Source organism: Dromaius novaehollandiae, chromosome 2, assembly GCF_036370855.1.
Source record: "Dromaius novaehollandiae isolate bDroNov1 chromosome 2, bDroNov1.hap1, whole genome shotgun sequence".
Lineage (NCBI taxonomy): Eukaryota > Metazoa > Chordata > Aves > Casuariiformes > Dromaiidae > Dromaius > Dromaius novaehollandiae.
Window position 1 is genome coordinate 59,334,227 of NC_088099.1, and position 22,863 is coordinate 59,357,089.

Genomic DNA, 22,863 nt, shown 5'->3' on the forward strand with positions numbered 1-22,863 from the left:
CATTTGCTTAATTTATACATATCTACCTTCTTCACAATTTCTGCTGAGGAACTTGTGATGAATTTTTGACTACTATAAAAAAGTGAGCTTTTGTGAATTTCTGAGAACAGTAAGTGCTTTCAGTAAAAACTTCCATCATCTCTAAAGGTCACTCCTAATCAAGTCTCACGCACCAAGACATGGGACAAAAGGTCCCAGCTCACAGGACACTGGAGACACTGGATAGAAACCTGAAAAACTACATTCTATTCTCAATATACTATTGACTCCCTGGGTAGCTGGGCAAATCATTTCACCTCCTCATGCCTTTGTGTCTCTCTCTGTAATATAAGAGTAATATACCTAGAGATCTAGCTAAAGAGTATGAAATGAGATGGAGTCTGAGATTCACTAATGCAGGATCAGAGCCTATATGAAAAGCTAGGTACATTATTATTCCTTCTCTTACAGCCTCTTGTGGAAAAAAACAAAACAAAACAAAACTATTTCTACCAAAACTTTGCATGTCAGCTGCCTCTTATGATTAACAATTTTGAGAATACACATAGTCCTAATAAATTAATTTTAGATACATCAAAATCAAGAGAGAGTATTTTCAACTCGACCCAAGTTGACTGACTCACAACTGGATTTTTATTTATCAGAAGGTAAAATATATCTAATTGTAAAACAGTGGCCTTATAATCTCCCTGAGTTTCCGGAATCCTTTTGCCAAGCACTTCCAAACTTTGAGGAAAGAAGACCTTCTTACCTCCCCAAGCTCGAAGTTAAGTTTGCATTTGAGCAATTAGATGCACGTTCTCACTAGAAGACACCCTCTCCATTTCCAGGAGGAGAGACCAGTATGATGTCATTTTCACTTAACTGCAACATTTGTCTCAGGCTGTCTCAAAAAATATAAGCTCTGACAATCTTTCAAGATGATCATTATGCATAGGTTGCTAAGTGCTACATAAATAAGCAATTACATTTTCCTCATTATCTGAAGACCACGGCTTAGGTTGATGCTTGTGAATGTTTCTGTCCCTGCCACAAAAGAGAATAAATTAGGAGGAAGAACATCTCATAGCTGCACATTTGAATCATATTACCAATGTCTGCTCACCATAGTGCTGACAAGTTATTTCTGACCATTAAGTGCTTTTTAACAGATTACACTAAATAGCTACAACTGATTCACTTTCCCAGGTGACTAGGATTAAAAGATGCATGTTTTAGTATCTTATCTCCTTGGAGTTTTGTAGGGATATGTTTGACACTTCAGTGTGCTTCCACACTGGAAGCATTTAAAAGCTTTCCAGACCAGTGTTGAAAAACATATTTCTAAATCCACAGCTTCATAATACTTCCAAGGACAGACAGAATACATAACAGAGCATTCAGTAGAGTAACCTGGAACTAGGATTAAGTAAAAAAAAAAGGAAAGGAGTCCCATGAGTCAGAAACATGAATACCAAGAAGTGACACAGGCTGAATGACACTGCATCAATTCGGTGGAAACAACTGAACTCTCAGAAAATTGATAAAATATGCAGAAAAGAGATGGTGAGATACTTCCTTCAACTGTACAGGTTGTGAAGTAAGACTTTCCCTTAAGGCATACATCATCTGGCACAAAAGACTAGCTGGATTTTTTACGGTAACTGAGGCCCCCCAAGAGTTTTCTCTGTGGCCATCTACCTTCCAGAACAGGACTATTCCAGACTCTCCACAGTCACCATGAGATTTCAAGAACCAGTGAGCATGGGTAGGTTAAGGCAGCCTGCAATAGCTTGCATACCTACAACACATGGAAATGTCTCCCAAGCAATCCTGAATGGACAGGAGGGTCTGGGACTTTACCCAGAGACATACTGTTCCCTCACAGACCTACTGGGCCCCACCTTGGTGCTCTTTTAATTGCTTCAAAGTTTCAGCTGATCCCTTACGTACAGTGAATACATTACCAATTTTCTTTCCAGATCCCAGGTTCCTCTGACATAAAGGAGATAGGCAGCTCCTCCTTAAAGAAATTCAGCAAGCTAGCAGCTAATGAGACTCTCTCCCTGTGGTATTCTTGCCACAGAAGACTCATTCCAGACCTTCAACTGCTCTTACTTCACTCTGAAGTACCTCCCCAGCGGAAGAAAAACTGCTGGTGGTTACAAAGAGAAGAAAAATGTCCCATTTTACTAGAGAGGCTTCTTCCTTTCCCTGCATCAAAAGCAATGCAGTATCTGAGAAAGGAGTGAAGAAGGTGACCTCATTATTAAGAGCCTAAGGAGAGAGACCTGCTGTAATACAGCTTTTAGATATATATATATCTAAAAATCTTTAAATTGCTATGAGGTAGGAAGACCTCCAACTCACAAAGCAAGGGCACATTCCATTGCCAACACTTTAGTTACTAGAAGAGAACTCTGCAAACTCATTATTATGCAATGCAATAATTTATTCTTTCATCAAAACAAGAAGATTCCCCTCTGGGTGTTGCTCCTTCCTGTGCCTCAGGTACCTCCTGAAACTGAAGGCCATAATTCAATTAACAGCAGAGCAGAACTTTCAGTGAAAACTAACCATTCAGAAATAGATGTTGGTGCCATGGAAATGCAGATATTTCCAATGAAGTATCACTGGGTGTCATATGGATGGGAAAATACAGAAACATCTTAATTTAGAACTACAGACCAGAGGAGATATGATACTTACATCTGTAGACCACAATTCAACAAAGTGCTTAAGCACATGCTTATATTTCATTAACCTGCTTTGCCATATGCTTAAATTTATTCTGTACTTTTAACACTCCTAGCCAAAAGGTATACACTTTCACACTAGTTTAACTTCCCTGATTGCTAAGCTACTCTTGGATATTTATGATTTCTTGTGGTATACACAAAAGTGATGCCTAGATTTCAGGATATAGTTAATAAAAAGTAAAAGGGAACTACATTTGTGAAACAGCCTCCATTGCTGAGGTTGGAACTAATGCTAACCATTCGCAAACCACCAGTGCCGAAAGGGTGGCCACCGAACACTGTGGCTAATCCACCTCATCGTTCAAAACAACTAATAGGAATGCCGAGCTTCAAGCACAAAAAGCAGGAAATGAAGGACAGTCAGAAACACAACATCTACATAAAATTGCATTTTGGCATGTCTTTGAAGTTTTATGCTGGTGTTTTTTTCTCAGTTGGGAAAAAAGGACTGACAGGAGTTTCCAGGATGAGCAGATATCATATCGTGCAATATGAAATGTACATAATGAGCTCCACTTCTAATTGTCCCCCTCCTCCATGTTATTCTCTTTCAGAAAGTTGTTGTAGAAACTCATCAAACCAATGATTAGGGACTTTTTTCCTAACTTCCAACTGAAATTTTTTCCATCATTGGATTAAACCAATTTGTTCCAGTTCTGACATTGGCCTTTAGCTTAAAAAGACTGTTTATCTCCCTGACATTTACTCCTTTAATGAATTTAGAGACAGCAATCACTTCTTCTACCATTTGTTTTACAAAGTTAAACAAGAGACTAAAACAAGTCTCCCCTCACAAGATATCTGAACAATGAACAGGGATTAGAGAGGACAGAACCGTTATTTCCAAGTATTGCCACACAGTCTTCCATATCAGGAGACTCCAGATTCTTCTGACCAGATTCTTGTATAAAGACTCTAATACCCATCTCGAATCTATCTGCATCTCTGCAAGTATCATAGAAACACAGACTCACTTAGGTTGGAAGGGATCTTGGGAGGTCATTTAGCATTGCCTCTTGCTTGAAGCAGAGTCAACCCTGGTTTCAGATCAGGCTGATTAGGATTTTGACTAGTCAGCCTCTGTCTCATCTACTCTGTCTCACCTACTGTGATCTGCTCTTTCCCACAAAAAGCAACCACTCTCCTCTCCTTCCTTGCCTGTCTTTCCCAAAGAGCTGGAGTCATCTGTCACAGAACTCCAGTCATATGAGCTCTCCCACCAACTTCTCTCTTATTCCAATGATTTCAAAGTTCTCTGTCTGAACACAGAGCTCTAATTCCTCCTGTTTGTTTCCTAGGCTGAGTGCATTTGTGTATAGGCACTTGAGGTGGGCTCCCTTTTGACCTGTTTTATCTTTCCTGAGGGCTCTCTTACTCCCACTACCCTGTTGCTTGTACTTATCTCCACTCCTTCGCTTAACTACAAGCTGTCACTGCCATCCCCTGATATACCTTATTTAAAACCCGCCTCACCAGGCTGGCCTGCCTGTTGGCAAAGACGCTCTCTCAGACTTTGTCAAATGAATCCTGTCTGTCACTAGCAGTCCTCATTCCTCAAGGAACCCATGATTATAAAAACCAGAACACTGCTCGTGACACCAGCCACGCAGTGAGCTGTTAACTTGCCAGATGTGGCCTGCACTTACACAAGCCTTTCCCCCTTACCCAAAGGATTGAGGAGAACACTGCTTGGGTTCCCATGTCCTTCACCTTTGCCCCAGAGTTCTGTAGTCTCTCTTGATTTACTTCAGATTTCCCTTGGCAGTGTCACTGGTGTCCATGCTGATGAGCAACAATTTGTAACACTCCAAGTGCCAGACGAGCCTCAGCAGTCTCTCTGCAACATCCTGGATCCTGGCCCACACCAGCCAACAAACATCCTGTGAAAGCATGTCTGATTAGCAGATGGGTGCCTCAGTCTCCTGAAGAAGGGTATCACCAGTCACTCGCACCTGATGCTGCTTCTTGGTGCTATTGCTCAACTCATGTCCTGAGGGTGCTCCTAAGAAGAGCTTGTTCCCCTTCACTGGACAATAGGGCACTGTACCAGTTCTGTAAATTTACATCTGTGGATGGAGAAGGAGCCTTTCTCCTGATGCCAGAAATTACAAGCTTCCCCTCCCCCCACCCTTTTTTTTTTTTTGCTATTAACAGAAACATTCACTCTAAATATCTTTATTTTAGGGAAAGGAGTAGGAAGCCCATGCTCCCACGGCTCATTGGGCCCAGCTACACTGTCAGCAAGTATTTTCAGTTGCAGTTGACTTGAGGGTGACAGGCATTCTGCACCAATCGCAGCTTTAAAAGACACTGCAAGATGCAATCCCTGATCTCTGCACTTCACAGGATATTCCATTACAGTAGAGAGTGCGAGTGCTGGAGTAATTAAACAGTTGTTACCAAAACAAAGAAAATTCAGATTGCAAAGTAAATCACCTTCCATGGCAAGGCTGAATAGTTCTAGCTAAATCTTGTTTATCAGGGTAGTACAGCATTTTCACCAGAACCTCAGTTATTACTAACTATAATCCTTCTGCACTGATCCTTTTTTAACAATAAGTGTAAATGGTGACAATCAATGCAGCTGACACCACCGCCAAGGCAGACACAGAATTAACAGTGATACTATAAGGGATTGGAAAAGCCTCAGCAATTTTACAGAGGGATTGAATTTAAGAGATAAGGTATTTTCAAATATAGCCAGAATATGGATGCTTCCCTTCTGCATCTTCAACTAAATCCAGTGCTCAGATCTGAGCAGAGAGCAACATTTTTCAGTTTTCCTCTAAAGGAGTCCACCAACCCTTCAAGCACTGGTCAAACATTAAGTATTTAACATTCTGATTTTTTTGGTTTTGCGGAGGATACTAATTTATCACCTAATATCATTTCCATTTTCACCTCCATTTACATTCTGTCTAGAAACAATAATATTGATTTTCCCTGCTACATTTTTAATAATGTGCAATAAAATTCTTCAGACATTCATTTTCTTTCCAGGGGAGGCTCTGTCTACAGATTACAGACTTCTGATACCTGCCAGTTTCCCTACAGAACTCACTGTAATGACAGACAGAGTGAAAAATCCCATACATCCAAACCATCACTAGAGTCCTTCTCAAAGAGGAAAGCTATTTCTAGAAAATTTTGGTGAAATTCACCTCACGAAAAGCAGTAAGATGCTCTAAGAGAGGCAATGTCATTTAATGGGCAGCGCAACATCCGGGAACTTGAGAAATTTGTGCTGTATTCTAACATCCTCCATTGAAATGCAGTGTAACTTTGGCCAAGACGCTGCTTTTAACTGTCTTATGCTTCATCTGGTTTCTCTGCCGATGCTGTGAACTCACTGGATTGGGGTTGGTGTGTTTATTGTGCATCTATTGGGTGCACACAGCAATCACACTGGAAGGAAACCAGGCAGGCGCCAGGTGCCCAAGTCACCCTACCCAATATAACGAAGCTGACGAAAGAGTTATTACACAGCAATATTTAAGGGTGATTCATAGGCATCCTGCATTAGACATCAACCCAATAGTTTCCAGTAGTACATATATGAGGCCACAATGGTCACAGTTTGACTGCAGAACCAAGAGAGAACATTGTGAGACCCAAGAGGAAGAGATGTAGTCAGAATGATGAAAGAGCACTGATAAATTAATACTTCATACCACAAGCAGTCGTGGGCACAGAAAGAGATTACATGAAATGCAATTATTGGGAGAAGATTAGTCCTGTAAAAATCTTTAGGACAGCACTGGCTGCTTAAGTAAAAACAAGAATATATTTCACAGAAATGAATGAAGAAAATTAAGAAATTATGATGCACTGAGAAAAGATGGCCGATGGGATTCAAGAAAAATCAGAGGAAAAAAAAGAAAACAAGAAACAAGAGTAGAAAGAGCAAGAAGATCTAGCTGTAGGATGGTTAATCAGTAAAGGTGACGGGCCTCTGATTAGGCAAATCACAGAAAGTGTTAATAATTACCCCTTTTAGGCATATGTAAATTTTTCAAAAGTTTATAAAAGCTGTAACAAGATACAATCTTGGTACTAATGGAAGAGTTTGGGATCTATGGGTACAAAATGAATAATGCTCTGAAACACAAATCTCATCATTAATGATTCAGAAGTTAAAACAAAAGAACAAATGGTTACATAAGATGAAGAGCAGGAAATTGGGAAAACTCCTCGTAAGTGGGGTCTGGGGCAAAAAATCCAGCATAGAATCTCACATTGTTTCACGTTAGCAGTTCAAGAAGAACTGAAGCAGAGAGAGACAGAAAAAATAAAAATACACTAAAAACCATCATCACCAAAATGTTTTTGGATTGACCAGAAGGCATTTTTCAGGCGGTCAAAACAGTGGGAAGAGAAAAATGTAATGATAAATAAATACAACTGTGACTGACTTTTTTGTGAGAAAACTATGGGAAAAGATATCATTTAAACTGCAGTTTGAAAACAATCCGCTGTGAATGGAATGATGCAATTAATCAAAGTGATGTGCAGATCACAAATGAGGGTACAGAGCTGAGAAAATTTTCTAATTGGAAAAACACCAGGGAAGGGCAGAGCCAATAGACTATTGGTTACAGAGCTTAAAAACATGTACTAGCTTGATTTAGAATATGTCTATAAGAAATGCTTAATAATATATCTATTCTTCTGGAGGGCAGAGAAATCTGTTAACTAAAAAATGCAGGAATCGGCTAAGACCAAAATCTTGCTTGCTTCTGAGTGGGAAGCACCTCAGGAAAGTCTCTACTGAACAACCGGTAACATATACTGGGGCTACTGGTACTTTTCAGGAAGAGAAGGAAGAATGCTAAAGTTAGGTTAAATGGAGCAAAGAGCCAGCTGATGGTTTAAAACGCTGTATTGAAAGGCTTTTTTTTTTTTTTTTCTGCCAACAGTCACTAAAAAAATCGAATAAAACTAATGTTTTTCAAGAAGAGTTCTCACAGCATCTTTCTTGGTTATTACTTCATCTGAAATGATGAGACGGTGAACTGGATGAAGATTCCTCTAATGGAGTTGGACTTGAAGAAGTTAGCACAGTATACAGTAACGGACATTACTGTAGAAAGGAAGAGGATCTCTTTTAAAAGTAAGGATAAAGAAAACAAGCTAGGAGCAACTAGAACTAAAATTAAAAGAGGAACACATTCCTACACAGAAAATACATAACTAGAGAACAGGAAGAGATATGCAAGAAAAGCTGGGTGGGAAGAAAATTGAATAATTTTCTGGAAAAATTATTTTAAAAAGGACAAAGATAATGCAATTTATAATTGATTCATCAAAAGAGGACTGACAAATTTTCTATGGCCTCAAAGAACTGACTTTTATTTAAGCTTTATCAATGTAAAGATAGCTGGAAAGATGTAAGTTCCTAACATATGTGCAGACCACCTTTGGGAACCACTGAAGAAAAGTGAACACACTCATTTGATTGTAAAGGTCAAAGGTATAGTCTGACCAAGATGGCACTGGGTATTCTGAAAGCAACTGGAAGGAGGAATAAGAGAGAAGATCAGAGAAAACTGCAGAGATGCAGTATGGAAGATAATACTGTGGAATTTTCATTGCCACTTGTTAATTCTTGTTAAAATCTCATGATAAGGAAGCATTAATTTGAAACTGGTACTAAGATGAGTAAGCCTTCAGAAAGCAGCTACAGTGGGCATTTCAAATGCAGAAAAAGGTCTTAATGGGCCAAACTGTCTGATGTCTTAGCTTATGGTTGACCTTAAACCTTCGAAATACCGTATTATCCTCCTGAGGTGTCAGATGGTAGAGAAATATTTTAAACCACAACAGTAATCATAAAAATACTACAAAACTAATGTGTAAAATACCAGTCTACGAGATCTTCATATAGACAAGCATTTGAATCATTTTTCTTTTTGAAAGTAAAAAAGCACAGCACCTGGTAGAAAGCTTATCTAAATTATCCATGTATGTATGTTGATTCAATTATAGCATCAATATTAAGTCATTTAATCTGCTGTTTTCCTGCATTTTAAAAAAAGTAAAAAAAAAAACCCAAAAAACTATATACAGAAAGCCTGGGAATTCTTTAGTTTGCTGAAAAAACCTAGTATAGGATCAAAGTCCTAACTGGAAAAAAAAAAAAACAGAAACAAAACTAGAGTGAATATATACCTAAACACATGCTCCTGTCTAGTTTCAGAGGAAAGCTTGAATGGACAAACAGGATGTCAAAAAACTGCTGTGGTCCTGTTGTTTATCGCTATCCCCAGCACAGGAGAGTTTTACCAGCCTTCCATTTATCTCAATTTAGGTTTTAACTCCAAGAGATAAGCAAATGTCAAAGACATCATCATTTATTTTGCTGATGATCATTTCAACATAAAGCAAGCAATTGTTATCATTCTGCTCTTTCAGACCTGTTCCATAGTTTCTTACGGAAATAGAGGCAAGCTGTGTTTCTTCTAGCTCTACACCTTTCCTAAAGCTCACTTAACATCCCTATCATAATACTGCAGCATTGTGGAGGGGAATCCCAAATATGGGAACAACATAACAAAAATGCCAAAATCGGGGTCACAGGGCCTTTTTTTGGCAAAAAAAAGCCAAAATCAGGGCCTTTTTTTTGGCAAAAATGCCAAAATCAGGGCCACAGCACCTACTCTTCTTAATGTTTATTTCAATCAACATCTTTTAAAATGAATTAAAAGATAACTGATGCCTCGTTTCCCATCGGCCAGCAGAAGAAATGTTTTATGGTAAAGAAAATTATTAATACTACATCACTCACAAAAATGCAAAGTATCAGAGCACTGCAGAAAGAAGTTTTTTAAAGGTGGGGATGAACAGAGGGATTAAGATTTCAAAGAAAACACAAGCAATTGACAGTGCTGGGAAAAATCCCAGCTCTGAGAAAATTAGCTCTGTAACAGAAAGCTTCTCCTAGTTTCCATCAAACAACAAAATAGATATTATCATACTAACAAAATCACATTACAACAGCTAAGGGCAACAACAGAGAGCAGGAACTGCCCCAAAAGAGCTTTATTTAGATTCGAGATGCTCTTAGATGATCATGCATGAACTGCTGTGGGAACTAATTAAAAATCTTCACAAAGACTTAAAAATTGTGAGTGGAAAAATTGTTGAAACTTATCTAACACCAAATATTGATTCAGAAACAAATTGGATGACTCCAGAATTTAGAAATAAACAAGTGATCTAATTAGATCACTACTCCTTACATAGTCTTCTTTGCAAGACAACCATTAAGATAGGAACTCAAAAACAGTTGTGTGATTAACCTATCGTGACACAGAGTATTACTTGTTTCTTAAGAATTATGAATACTTATTGCAATTATAAGAAATTCTAGTTATTGCACTTCTTTTTCACTTGGCAATGATGGTTTGGTATTTTTCACTCCCTCCTGAAAGATTTTTAAGTGGTTATATACAAGCTAGCAAACTGACTTAGAAATTTACCACAGTGTTTGTCTAAGCAAAGGCTGCAGGATCAGCTGTATAAAATTTTAAAATATTTTGCATACATCTTCATTATACAGAAGGAATTCACAGGTATTAGATGTCACCCTGTGCAACCAAGCTCACAAAAAAGATCAGGATTGTTCCAAATGCTTCATGAAGCTGATGCAGATTGCACTTTTTAACTGATGCTAAATAAACTGCATGAAAGGATAATAGTGCTTCAAAAGCTAATTATTATTTCTAAGATACTGTATAACTTGTGTATTTCATACCACATGTTTGCTGATGCTGGAATAGCGCTAAGCTATATAGTATTTAACTGTTAAGAGAAAATTCCACTAGAATTTTCCTTTGGTAACAGTGAGAATAAAGAGAGCTAGTAAATCTCCCCCAGTTCTCAAGATGTGAATGACAAAAAATGAACTAAATTTGGATCACCAATAAATTTGGATCCTGTGGTGAATATGTAACACCACCACTTGATAGTCATAAATTATCATGAAATAAACCCAGGTCAAAGATTTGGACCTGGGGCCTTTTGAAGGTTCAATTTATACAGGGCCACAGCAAAAACACACAGTGAGAGTGAATTATTATTAGCCCAGTGGGATTTTCCTAAGGAAGGAAAAAAAGACAGGCTCTAACTCTAACAGTCTTGACTCATTTATTTTAAAGACAGAAGTTGAGTCATAGCAAACTCAAGGGTTCCCCCCCCCCCCCCCCCAAAAAGAGGGGGTAAAGGCAAGGAAGACAACTAACTACTGAGGTAGCTAAACTACCGACATTGCTACTTTTTTGTAAGAAGCCATTTCAATGCGCTACTGAAGCTCTGGAAGCACAAATTCCTTTCAGCAGGGGTTTCGAGGATTATTGTGAAGGAGTCAGGCTCTCAAGGAAGGACTCAAGTCAGCCTTTTCCACTGCTAAATTTTTGACACTGGCAGTTTTTATTCCCAGCTGAATGGCTGACTTTCTTATAGTAGAAGTCCAAAAAAGATGTATTTATCAGGGAACACAAACTACATGCTTGAAAATTCCTTACATGCTCATTCAAGTGACCTAAAGGAAATCAAAGGACAGAGACTCACTGCTTTGTCAACCAGTTTAAGTTCCAACAGTTCTCTCGGAGAGCAGAAATCAAACAGGAAAGACAGCTTTTCAGCAAAAAGGGGAATAGATACTTTATGTTTAAATACACCCTTTCCTTGGCAACTAGGACCTTATTCCGACTGAATCTACCCATAAAATATACCAGTAATACAACAAACTTCGCTATTGCTACCCTGCAATTTCCCAAATTCAAAAATTATCTTCTAAAAGAGGCACAGGCACAAAGGGTTTCTCCACTGAATGTCAGTGTGAGCCAGGTCTGCTTCTTACACATAAAGCCTAAAGCACGTAGGGTGGTGCAGGACTGATCTGACAACCCATCCCCAAAGTTCCTATAAAATTCACGGAACTGGCTTCCAGAAGAAAACTCCGAAATTGCAGGTATGTTCCCTGGACCTCCTCCCATCACATTTTAGGGTACAAGCAGGGATACAAAGCAAAACAAAAACCATTGGCATAGAGAACTGCAGCAACAAACCGCAGGAGAGTAGGTTGCCAGTCTTGTACTTTCCCTCACTTATACCTATTGCAGCGTCTGCATCTGGGAGCAGAACTCTACCCCTAGTCTCTCTGTGTCTGCACTATTAAGTAAAACAGGGCTCCTCTGGCCCTCCAGCCAACTGGCACAGCACTGCTCACATCCATATGTCTTTTCTCTCTTGCCCTCCAAAACAAGATGATGTCATCTCAACTATCTGGTAAGCCGTTATGGAGCTGTGCTAACCCCAAGCTATGCCCAGGCATCGTCTGTGAGAATGATAGCTGGTCCCACTAAAACCATGCTTGGAACCGATTAGCTGTACAGACTACTGCATACCAATATTTATGTTAATTAAAAAAGCTTATTAATATTGTTGTTCCTTTTGCAGTAATACTACGTTCCACTTCAGTGAAGAGCTTAGGATGTGAGTGTTTTGCAACAAATTAACGAGCCTCACAATACCTGCTCAGAGAAGTACATGCCATGTATTTTACCCATTTCACAAACTAGCAGCTATGAGATCAAAAGACTAAGTCCTTGACCATCTCTCCACAGTGAAATTGTAGTAAAGAGCCAAGAATAAGTCATGGGACTCCTGATTCTTGTTCCTCATGTTTAGGTGCTGGATTCCTGTGCATGATAATAAATTATTCATCATTTTTCTCAGGGAAGAAAGACAGTCACAAGAAAAGCTGTATGTAAGAAAAAGGGTTATCAAAGTATTCACACACACTTTCAAAAGAGTTAGCTAACTGACAAAAGTATGCTGCTGTAACATATTTCCATGTATAGGTAGCAATACTTCTCCCCTACATCACGATGCTGGAATCCTGCATGGGGAACACTCAACTCTGCTCAGTATAATGTAAAAGACAGGCCTCATTAACTCTTGGACATCTTCTCATTTCTTGGTCATAAATCCTATTACCTTGTATTACAAACCGCCATAAAACTCACAGATAAAAGATAATTTATGCTCAGTGTACAGAAGCTAATGTTTCTGTACTCCTGAGAAGCACAGTACCAGAAAATGAGAAAGTATGTATGTGAAACTTTAAGCCATTCATACTGAGCATGGCTAGCATGATAAACACGACTCTGAGGGCCTAGTGCTCTTCAGCCAGGGTATATTCTAATGGTAATTGATATTAGCAAAATTTCAAGCATAAAATGTACGGACTGTTACATAAAACACCCTGCTCATAAAGAGTGATTACTCCTCATTAAGAATTCAGGGTTTACCCCCACCACTACAGAAAGAAATATGATGACTATTCAGTGCAGAGATAGTATGCCTTTTTTAGAAAAAAACATAAATCATCACATCAGAAAATGCTTTAGAGCAAGCATCACTTCCTGGGGCTCTTACGCAATATCCCTAACTCCTATCATAATTAGTGTAGCATGACACACACAAACCCTTAGTAACTACCCTTGGAGTTGGCAAAAATCAAATGCAGCTCAATCTCTTACCTACTTTTTCTCTGAAGCAATTTACACTCTTAAGACTTTGGCTTTGATGTTAACTATGTTGGTTATCTGCTCAAAGAAATATCTTGCTTTAGTGAAGACTGAGCAAAAGATGCATTAAACTTAGGCTGTTTGTCATTAGTTTTCCCTTCCCATCCAGAAGTGATAAAATCTCCTTTTGCTGTCATCTTACAACTTCCGCAGATGCAGACTGTTCTTCTTACTGTTTGGGCCCTTCTATAGCTGCATCTTATTTTATACCTGCTCTTTTTTTTTCTTTTTAATACTCATTTCATAATTTGTAATAGTGGAATTCACGTCTCCAATTCAGATGTACACAATGTATAGCTACTTCTCATCCCACTGCCCAGATTCTCTATAGAGTCAATGAAGACAGACAAAACATTTATGAGGTGCAGTCCTTCCAGTCTTGTTTCTCTTCTCCATCTCCCTGCTTGCACAGCTCATCTCTACAAGTCAGAAATGAATATGAGAATCTTCTTCCTTGTAGCTTTCTTCATTTTCCATGCCAAAACATTTTTCCCAAAACTTTTCAAAAACTTGCATTGTCTGTGCCTGCCTGTGATACTTCCCAAGAGATGCCTTGTACTTAAAGTACTTAAAACCACAATTACCACTTATATTCAGTACTAGGGTAATTTTATTGGTTGATTAAAAAAGGTTTTGTTTACCTGGTCCGCCATCTACAGTAGATTCCAAATAGGGCACTGTCCTTGCTGTCTTCCTCTGACACCCTTAAGATTTCTAGCAAGGTACAAGCCTGTTTCCCAGAACACCACAGACCTTTACAAGTATGTTCAATATTGATACAGACTGCCTTCTGTCCTTTCATATTTTCCTCCTATATGAGCTGTACTCCTCTATACCAATATTTTAATAATGTGAAATAACTCTTTTTTACAGCAATTAATTAGTCATTTTCATGGTGTATTAAGATATCCACCCATTTAGTCTTCCTCTTTGTTCCTGCATTGGTAGCTAAAAATTCAGTGGCTTGACTTGCTCTTCTCCTTTGTATCCTTCCGAGGGCTGTTATGGCATTACCAAGTTTGCTGCTTTATCAAAGTATTTTAGTCTCTGCCTAGGTACACATGATATAAAATGGTCTCCTGCTATAGTGAGCAGAGATCTAATTTCATTTTGAAATGAAAATAGGGCTACATTTTGCTCATATATTTTATCCAAAGAATCAAAAAAAAAAAAAAAAAAAATCAGATTCTTCTTCCCCAAGAGAGAAACATTTTAGATCTATATTTTATGGGAGAAGCAAGATGCTTTTATCATTTGCATTAGCATTTGAATCTCAAGACCCTGCTTCGTTTGTTACAGTTTCCAGACTTGCATTTCAAAAAGTCACTTGTCTCCCACTGTGTTCCTCTCCCTCCTACCTTGATTTTAAATTACAAAGGGGAGAGAGGGGAAAGAGAGAGAATGCCATGATTGTGGCTGTTTACAAGAGAAAATATCATGCCGAACTCCATGGGAAAAAAAGTACTTCCAAGCTTAGGATCCTTGTTTGTTCCTGTGTATAAACTGCTTATTTGATCTTATCTTAACTATAAAGGATTAACATCATTATCTGGAGGGACCATGACAGTTGACTGAAGATGCTGACGGTGACAAGTTTAAACCAACAATGAAATGCAATTTTGTGTCAAAGTTAGCTATAAGATTGTTGTAAAATGCCTGCCCCCTGTATCTGCCCTTTATTTCTGAATACTAGAAAAAGCCTCAAGTTATAAAGTCAGTTACTGGCAATGCAGCTTGACAGCCAGAAACTGTGGAAAAGAAATAATACCCTGTGCGGCTGTCCCCACCAATAAGAAAGTATTAAATACTTTTTGTAAAGCACAATGAAGAACATCATAAAGAAGTTTCCAGCAAACCCAAAGAGCTGGCAACCCTTAACTCCATTTAAATACACAGACCATGATTTTTTTTTTCAAGTTGCAAAGAGGTTAATTGTTCACTGAGGACTCTTCTCACAGAAACTCTAAGAATGGTGTTTTAAAAGTCACTTATGGAAACGATGAATTAAAATAAAAAAAAGTTTTTCTAGTCAAAGCAAATATTTTATAAGCTAAACTGGGAATTCTTCATCTTATTTCAACTGTTAAACGTGTTCTTAAAGGTGTCCTAAAATTACTTTACAGTGATCAGTGAAGTACTATACCTGCAAGTTAACCACCTGTGAGTTACTCCTTGCTTTCAGATTTTAACCACAGTTATCCTTTAGCCCTATTTTCCCTCACTCTGCTGCCTCTAGCCATTTAGCTGTGCAACTAATGTTCACAGTCATTCCCTGTCATACTGGCAAATGAGCTCCTGTGCCTACCATCTTTCCTGTAGACAGAGTGCTTCGAAGTTGTTAATACAGCACCTGTGCCTGTGGATTTAAATCTGTAATCTCATAGAAACTTATTAATGCCTTTCTCAAATTACAGTGAAGCATGTGTGGTGCAGCATTTGTCAAATTTATCAGTGAATGTTATTTATTTTAATGAAATAAGCTAAGATAAAATGGAAAAGTTAGGTAAGCTTCTAGAAACCTTGACATCAGGGAAAGGTATTTTCAAACAAATAAATGAATCACTGTTAGAGAAGACCTCTGATGCTTATATTTGCTTTTAATTTAAATCTTAAAAGCAGAAGCTCTGCAAGATCTTGTGCATGTGTTATTTTATGAATCAATAAATGGAGTAACAGACCTGAAAACCATAAAATCAACATATCTGAAATGAATCCCCTCGCTGATCCTAGCTGCCTAGCTCAGGCAACATAAGAATTCTGCCTGGCATGTTTGTCAAGACTTCCCTCATATCTTTCTCTTATGATTTTCTTTTTCCTACTGCAGACATCCATATGCATCAACATGCAAAAGGGCTGTGTGCTAAATTTAAACTTCCTGCTATCCAATTTAAAAGTTTAAAGACTTTTTTCATTTATAATTGAAATCCTAGATTTACTCAATTTCAGCTTTTACACCTTCTTAATTTCTTTGTTCCTCCCCTTTGAAACAAATCTACTCTGAAGAAATTAAATTGATCTTTTCAAAGACAGGACTGCAGGGTACACAATTTGCTGACCATTTCCCTGTAATATATTTTACATTTAGGCTCTAACCCTACAGAATACAATTAAGAAAATGAGCATTTAATGGTGCCAGGACAACAGGGTCTGGATGGGTGGAAGGTCAGGTTTATTACAAAGAAACTTTTCACATCACTTACAGGTTGAAGCAGGTAAATCAGGGAGCACTCCTGAATAACTATCACTGGAAAAGGAGTGATACTTGTCGCGTGAAAAAGAGTTTCCACTGATGCCATTATTTGGTCAAAGCGTCCTCCAAGTCCACCCAAAGCCACAATTGCGTCAATCTAAAAGATAAAACAAAAACAGTCACCAAAGGAGAACTTTCAGGCCTGACGTTTAGACCCTGAAAATCAACAATAAAATCATTTTGTGAAAAAAGAAAAAATAACTACTGACTGTACAAAAGCAAAGCTCAAATACAGTCATTCACTTCCATTACTGATAAATACCATTATGTGATTTTTAAGCTGAGCACTAAAGCTCAGTAAATTCATGGTCACTGCATGGTACTTTAACAAAGGACATGACCATTTTGCCTAAAATCCTGGCCAGTCTTTGCAGGTACCTATCTATCTGCCTCGACTAGATAGAACATAAGATGTAACACTCCAAATTTAAGCTCCTCAGGTAAGGGCCTGAAATTAGGTGTGGTGTATCTGGGCTTTAGTGTCTTTCATCCCCAGATTTCAACACCCTTCTAGTATTATCCCCCAGTTTTAGAACTGGAGGAAATAAGGCAAATTTCAAATTCGGGCCATTCTACATCATTCTTGCTCCCACTGCACAGCATTTTATGCATGAGCAATCCCACTCACAGGCTGGCTCCACTCAAGCCTAAAGGTACTAGCTGCTTCTGAAGTGGGAGCTTCCAGCCCAAGTCTGTGCCAGGACCAGGAGGAGCAGCAGTCTGCCAGTTCGAGTCCCAGACCTGCAGAGAGCATCACCTGCCTGCAGGCCACAGACTCAGACTGATGCTGCTCCTATTCTCAAGCCTCTGAACACTGTATTTCCTATAAGCAGGAAGGAGATACTTAAAAGTCTTTTTCAAGAGCCTTTAGGTCCTCAGACGACAGGTCACAGAGTGTAAAGTATTATTATTATTACTTTCGTAGCGTGGATCAGTTGTGCTCAGTAATTGTATCTTAAAAAGCTACCACTGCGTAAGTCACGTCTAGAGCCTCAACACATTGCAGCTCTAAAGCTTTCAGAAGCTGCGTTGACAATGGCCATCTGGTGAAGTTTCCAGCTTTATAGAGCTTTAAGTCTATGGCCACTGTGATTACATGAAGTTTTACTCAACCCATGAGTCACATAATGGCGCTCTGTGTATCTGAAATGATGTATTAATAACATCAGCTTCTATTTTTATTACCAGGGCTAGAACTTTACGATTCTGCTGAATATCTGTTTGCAGGAAAATTAAGCTCTTTTCCATTTGGTCAAGAATTACACTATCTTTCTCATCACCACAAGGAAAGCAGTAGAGAAGCCAGACTGGATCAAAATAATATGTTATATTAACACCAAACATTGAAACAAAAACCCTACAAGCTCTTCTACTGCAGAAAGCATATATTTTCTGTGCAGATTACAGATCGCACAGATCTAACATATGGTCAATATAATATGAAATGTTAGGAAAATCCATCCTTAAACAGGAGACAAATCACTAAAAACAGCAAAAGGTAAAAAGCATGTGTCTCCGGCTAAGCCATGATACATTTTTCATTATATCAATTCCAGTGTAGAAACAAATTGCTTTTGTTTGACTGGTGGCAACTGTGATTTAACAAAGTTGAATCAGTTCTCTGAAATAATATTACTAAAAAGAACCCCAGGAACACCACTCTTCTTCATTCGACTTCACCAGTTGACTACCAGTAAAAAAGCCCTCCACCCTAATGGAGGCTGTGAGAACAGTCTGCTAAATTCACTTGTAGCCACAGTGAAATTAAGGTGGCTTTGCAAGGGATCAGTAATCCACATGTATAATGCTTTTCTTGTGAGTAAGGGGACTGGAGCTTAAATATTAGCCTAGCTGATGCACTCTTCAAAAAGCTGAGCAACTACATATATTTTTCACCTTACGTGAACTTATTTGTTTTGGCTCTAACGTTTTCTATCGTTTAAAATTTAAGAACGAAGGAATCATGGAGTTCACTCTTACTTGTATGTAAAATGGTGCAATAGTATTCTGAATGCATCTTCTCTCTCTTGTAAAACTGTCAGTATGTCAGACAAAATCTACTCTATTATTAACACATGTACTTCTTAGCACAAAGTACAGGACCTATCTGAAACAATGAGTGCACTGACTGCATCTTTTTGTGATACTGCAGAGTATGGCAAGTTGAAGAAAAACATAACCAAAAAATACTGTAATGCATGACAGAAATAATACAGAAATGTTATTTCTTGTTCAATACTATTGCAGTGTTCTTGCAGATTGGTGCACAGAAAAAAAGGAAATAGAACCAATCTTGCATGAAGCATGCCTGTTGAAAAGGCATTCATAAATTAGCAGGGCTGTGGGGTATTAGGAGAAGGCTAATAAAGATATCCAATAAAGGAATGTAACTATTATTCAGGGTCTAGGTGGATTTGTGAAAATGAGAAGTGTAAGTATGTGACAGGTATGCAAACAAAACCAGCTGGAGTATCAGAGGAGCAGGCAGAGAGAAAAGCTCAGACTATGCACTTCTGTAATTGTAGGCAACCCTGCCTTTCACTGGAGAGTCCTGGCAGCAGTGACAGGCATGCAGATATTGTAGCACTTACAAAGCCTGTATTTGAAGGTCTAGCTATACACACCATTTTTATTTGTTTAACAAACACACATGAAGAGGCTTAGTCCAACAAAAACCTCAGGAGCCATTTCATCCTCAAACTACCACCTCTGTTCCAAAAAAAAAAAAAAAAAAAAAAAAAAAAAAAAAAAAACCCTGCAAACTAACAAAATAATCAGTTCCTCCCCTGCAATCATTGCTCCTTTCACTCTACTAAAGCACAAACATGACTCTCGGCCATTCTAGACCATAAGACAAAGGGAAAGTGAATAATAATGCACAGGACATTTATGGATCCACACATTTCAGACAGGAAAGGACATTCATTTTTCCAGTATGATTTCCTTTTTAACACAGGCTACAGAATTATACCCAGTTACTGCTAATCAGCCCAGCAGGTAGCATTTGACTAACACACTGCACTTCCATTGAAACATCCATGCTTCACTTAAATGTCCTGTCACCAGCCCCCTTACGCAAATTATTTTCACACAGTGCTATTCATTTCCTGAAAAAAAAAAAAGGATATAAAGGATATAAAATCCTAAAAAACTACAAAGAATTAGCTTAGATCATTGCAAGCGTAGTGTAGAGGGGATCGTATTCGCCTGGACTATCTATAAGTTGACTTAAACACATTGCATAGCATTTTTAAAGGCTATCAGGCTTTAATTTAGAAAAAGTTGAGGATCTAAGGGTGGGGTTCAATCATCTTTAAATGATACACTTACGCGTCCGTATCTCTAGAAAGGGTTTTAGGAGTTCCTAACAAATAGCAAGGTAGTCAAGAGGACAAGAGAAGGATAAAGAAAGACTCTGTACTGGCAGTTCAGAGACACATTTCTTCCTCTACCTTAGAAAATGGGTAACCAAGGGGAACACAGGCTGCCACCATGCCAGTATGAAGTTGCTTAGTTTTCTGCTTCCTCTCTCACGGAAACTATTGAAATGCACAATTTGCTTTAAACTGTTTACAGGCTTGTTAAACACTTTTTTTCTTTGCAAACTGGTCCAGCTAAGATTCCTCTTTCTGGTATGGATGGGTTAAACACAGAAAAGATTTCAGTTATGTAACTGAGGAATACATATTTAAGGAGAAAGGTAAAAGGACAGAGGAAGCTGGGAATTGCATGAGGTAGGTAAAAAGAGTACAATACCTAGCTTTGTAATGTGAGCACGACCATGACATCTAAAAGCACAGTCCGACACTCAAACTGACAGCAAAGGCTGCCCATTCTTCTCAAAACTACACTCTTTAGCCCTGAAAAGAAATCCTCTCCCCAGGCTACAGTTAGGGCTCTGGACAGACAACTCAAAGGACGTTCTTCCACATGAGCTGTTTCAGTCAGATAACTTTCAAACAAACATGCCCAAGTCACAGAGAAGTGGGTTCATGAAAGAAAACACGTTTACTGGCAGCAACTGGCGGCACTAGCATGAATTGCAAGCTCTGACCTCCCCTAGAGCAAAAAGCGAAGGCAACAGGAATCGGGATGCTGAACAGCTCTGGACCGCTGCACAAGCCTTCCTCCATGACCGAGGACACCATCCACTAACACCCAGGATATTTCCACGCCAATTAGGCATGGATCAGATCCAGGTCAGATACAGGCTGAATGATTCAAACACAGCTTCTTTTTATCATCTTGTCACTTCACTGCCATCTCTTCACCCTTCACCATCTTTCTTCATTTCTCATGCCACAAAGCCTATCACTTTAATTTAACATATTGGAGGAAGGTGACATAGAGAATATAATTATTCTAGCAACACCCATACGGTTGGAGTATATTATATGCTGAGAACAAAACAACTAAGTGGTGTTGTGAATGCTACATTTATTATTGCTTCACGACACTTTATCAATTTTGATCAGTTTACAAGAAAAGCATTTTTTCTTCATATGCCAACTTTGCAAACTCGGGGTGTGATTTGAAAACATTAGGTATATTCTTTCTGTATTTCTCTTTCCTCCAGTACTGAAGACTCTAAAACAGAGCTAGAAACATCTTAGACAACAAATGATCTAGAGTAGATTCCAGCTCACTCTCCCATAGCTGTGTTAGTGCTCTTGTGCTGGTCAGAACACAGTCTTTTTTTAATATCATCCACAAAATAAAATCACAATGTAAATTTAATGAACTATTAAAATCCCCCAAGCAATGCTGAATATATAGTAAGATACTGTCAGTTTTAGTTGATTATATTGTCTCAGTGTTTTCCATAAAACCTATGGATTCATTTCTTACTGGAACGATGTGCACAGTCGCGTACTAACACCCGAACTTGCCTCAGGTGGAATCCTCTTTAGCAGGAATTTGCCTGTCATTCTTGCTGTCTGACTCTTGGTGGAAGTAAGAGCTCTGAGCTGAAGGCTGCGATCCTGTCCATCTCTGTACCTGATAGCTTTCAATCAATTACATTTTCACCTCACCAATTCCATTAATACTTACATTATGTTGTTCCAGGTCAGTTCTCAGCTCCTTCACAAAGCATTTCTGGCTTCTTATGTTCATTTTCTTACATTTCTTACCAGAGTGATTTTTCTAAAGGTAGTGCTTTTTATTTTGAATGAGAGGTTAATTCTTTCTGCTAATGATAGGAGACATTGCACTTATCTATTTAAAACAAGGAGCATATATGATAAGAAGATGGAAAAGAGAGAGCTAATTTTAAAATACAGTCACAGATTTGGGTATTACAAAACATTTTAATTTTGGTTCTACACTTGGCTTGCATTTAAATCTCAGGTAAAATTACTTATTTTCAGTGTTCGGCTTCTCTGTCTTGTATAGATACTTGGAAAGTTTGTGGGAGTATAGAACAATGTCCGGCATAAATGTGGTGGAGTATAAACTTCATAACAATTGACTTATTTCTTTTTAACTTACAGAAGCCTAATCTACAAAACTCATGCATACTGGACCCCAAACAATCTGAATTCAATTGCTTGCTCTTTTGCTAAACCTTCCTGCATGCCCTTGGTCAGGCAGTATTCCCTGTGCCTCAGGCAAAACAGGGATAGCAGTATTTCCATTTCTACTACTGCTGATAAGCTGGAGCGCAGCTCCCTCATTTGCGTTGCTAAAGAGATCAGGGTCTTTGGGATTCTTTTCTGACCTTACATTTTCTGGGTGAAGGACCTGTCCCTACTTCACCCTGTTACCATGCCTTTGTGAGTAGGCAAAAGTGCACTACAACTCCTAGCACAATCTGTTCACTGAGGCTTAAGAGGGGAACATGTTCTATTTTTGAGCCTGATGCATTTATTCTGTACATGAACAAAGATGCCAGGACTATCAATTACATAGCTTCTGCAAACATTACATTCACTTCCCTTTTTTAAAACACTTTGGAGAGACGGTCAGAAGTATCAAGCTATTCTGACTTAGCAAGTTACTGCTCCACAGTTAAGCCACTGTAATTGACAGTGTGTATATTGTGGTATGACTGCCATGGAAAACTAAAACTCATCATTATAAACTACAATCCCTAAGAAAGCAAGCCCTGAATTTGTGTTAGTAGCAATGCAAGTGGCCCGCAAAAGATTACGCTAAAATAGTTTAGAAAATCTCTTTAACAATCCCATATCCGCTCATATCCCCCACAAAAGCCGTATTTGGCATGCCGTGGTTGTAACCTCTTCATACAGTCCCTCCAGGAGTAAAAAAAGAAAAACAAGAA

At 38.5% G+C, this 22,863-nt stretch overlaps 1 protein-coding gene across 12 annotated transcripts in view; it reads right to left on the bottom strand.

Annotated features, from left to right (window-relative positions):
• The window catches only part of TPK1 (thiamin pyrophosphokinase 1), a 311,398-nt gene that overhangs the window by 88,389 nt on the left and 200,146 nt on the right, over nucleotides 1-22,863 (bottom strand). For 11 of the 12 annotated variants that reach the window (XR_010387697.1, XM_026121431.2, XM_064506634.1 and 8 more), the window contains one exon: nucleotides 16,531-16,677. The exons of the other annotated variant lie outside the window; for it this stretch is intronic. Coding sequence is in view for 10 of the 11 variants with exons in the window: in XM_026121431.2 (XP_025977216.2) it covers nucleotides 16,531-16,677 (147 nt within the window). In the remaining variant the exon portion in view is untranslated. The remainder of the gene's footprint in view (nucleotides 1-16,530; nucleotides 16,678-22,863) is intronic. 12 annotated transcript variants of the gene reach the window in all.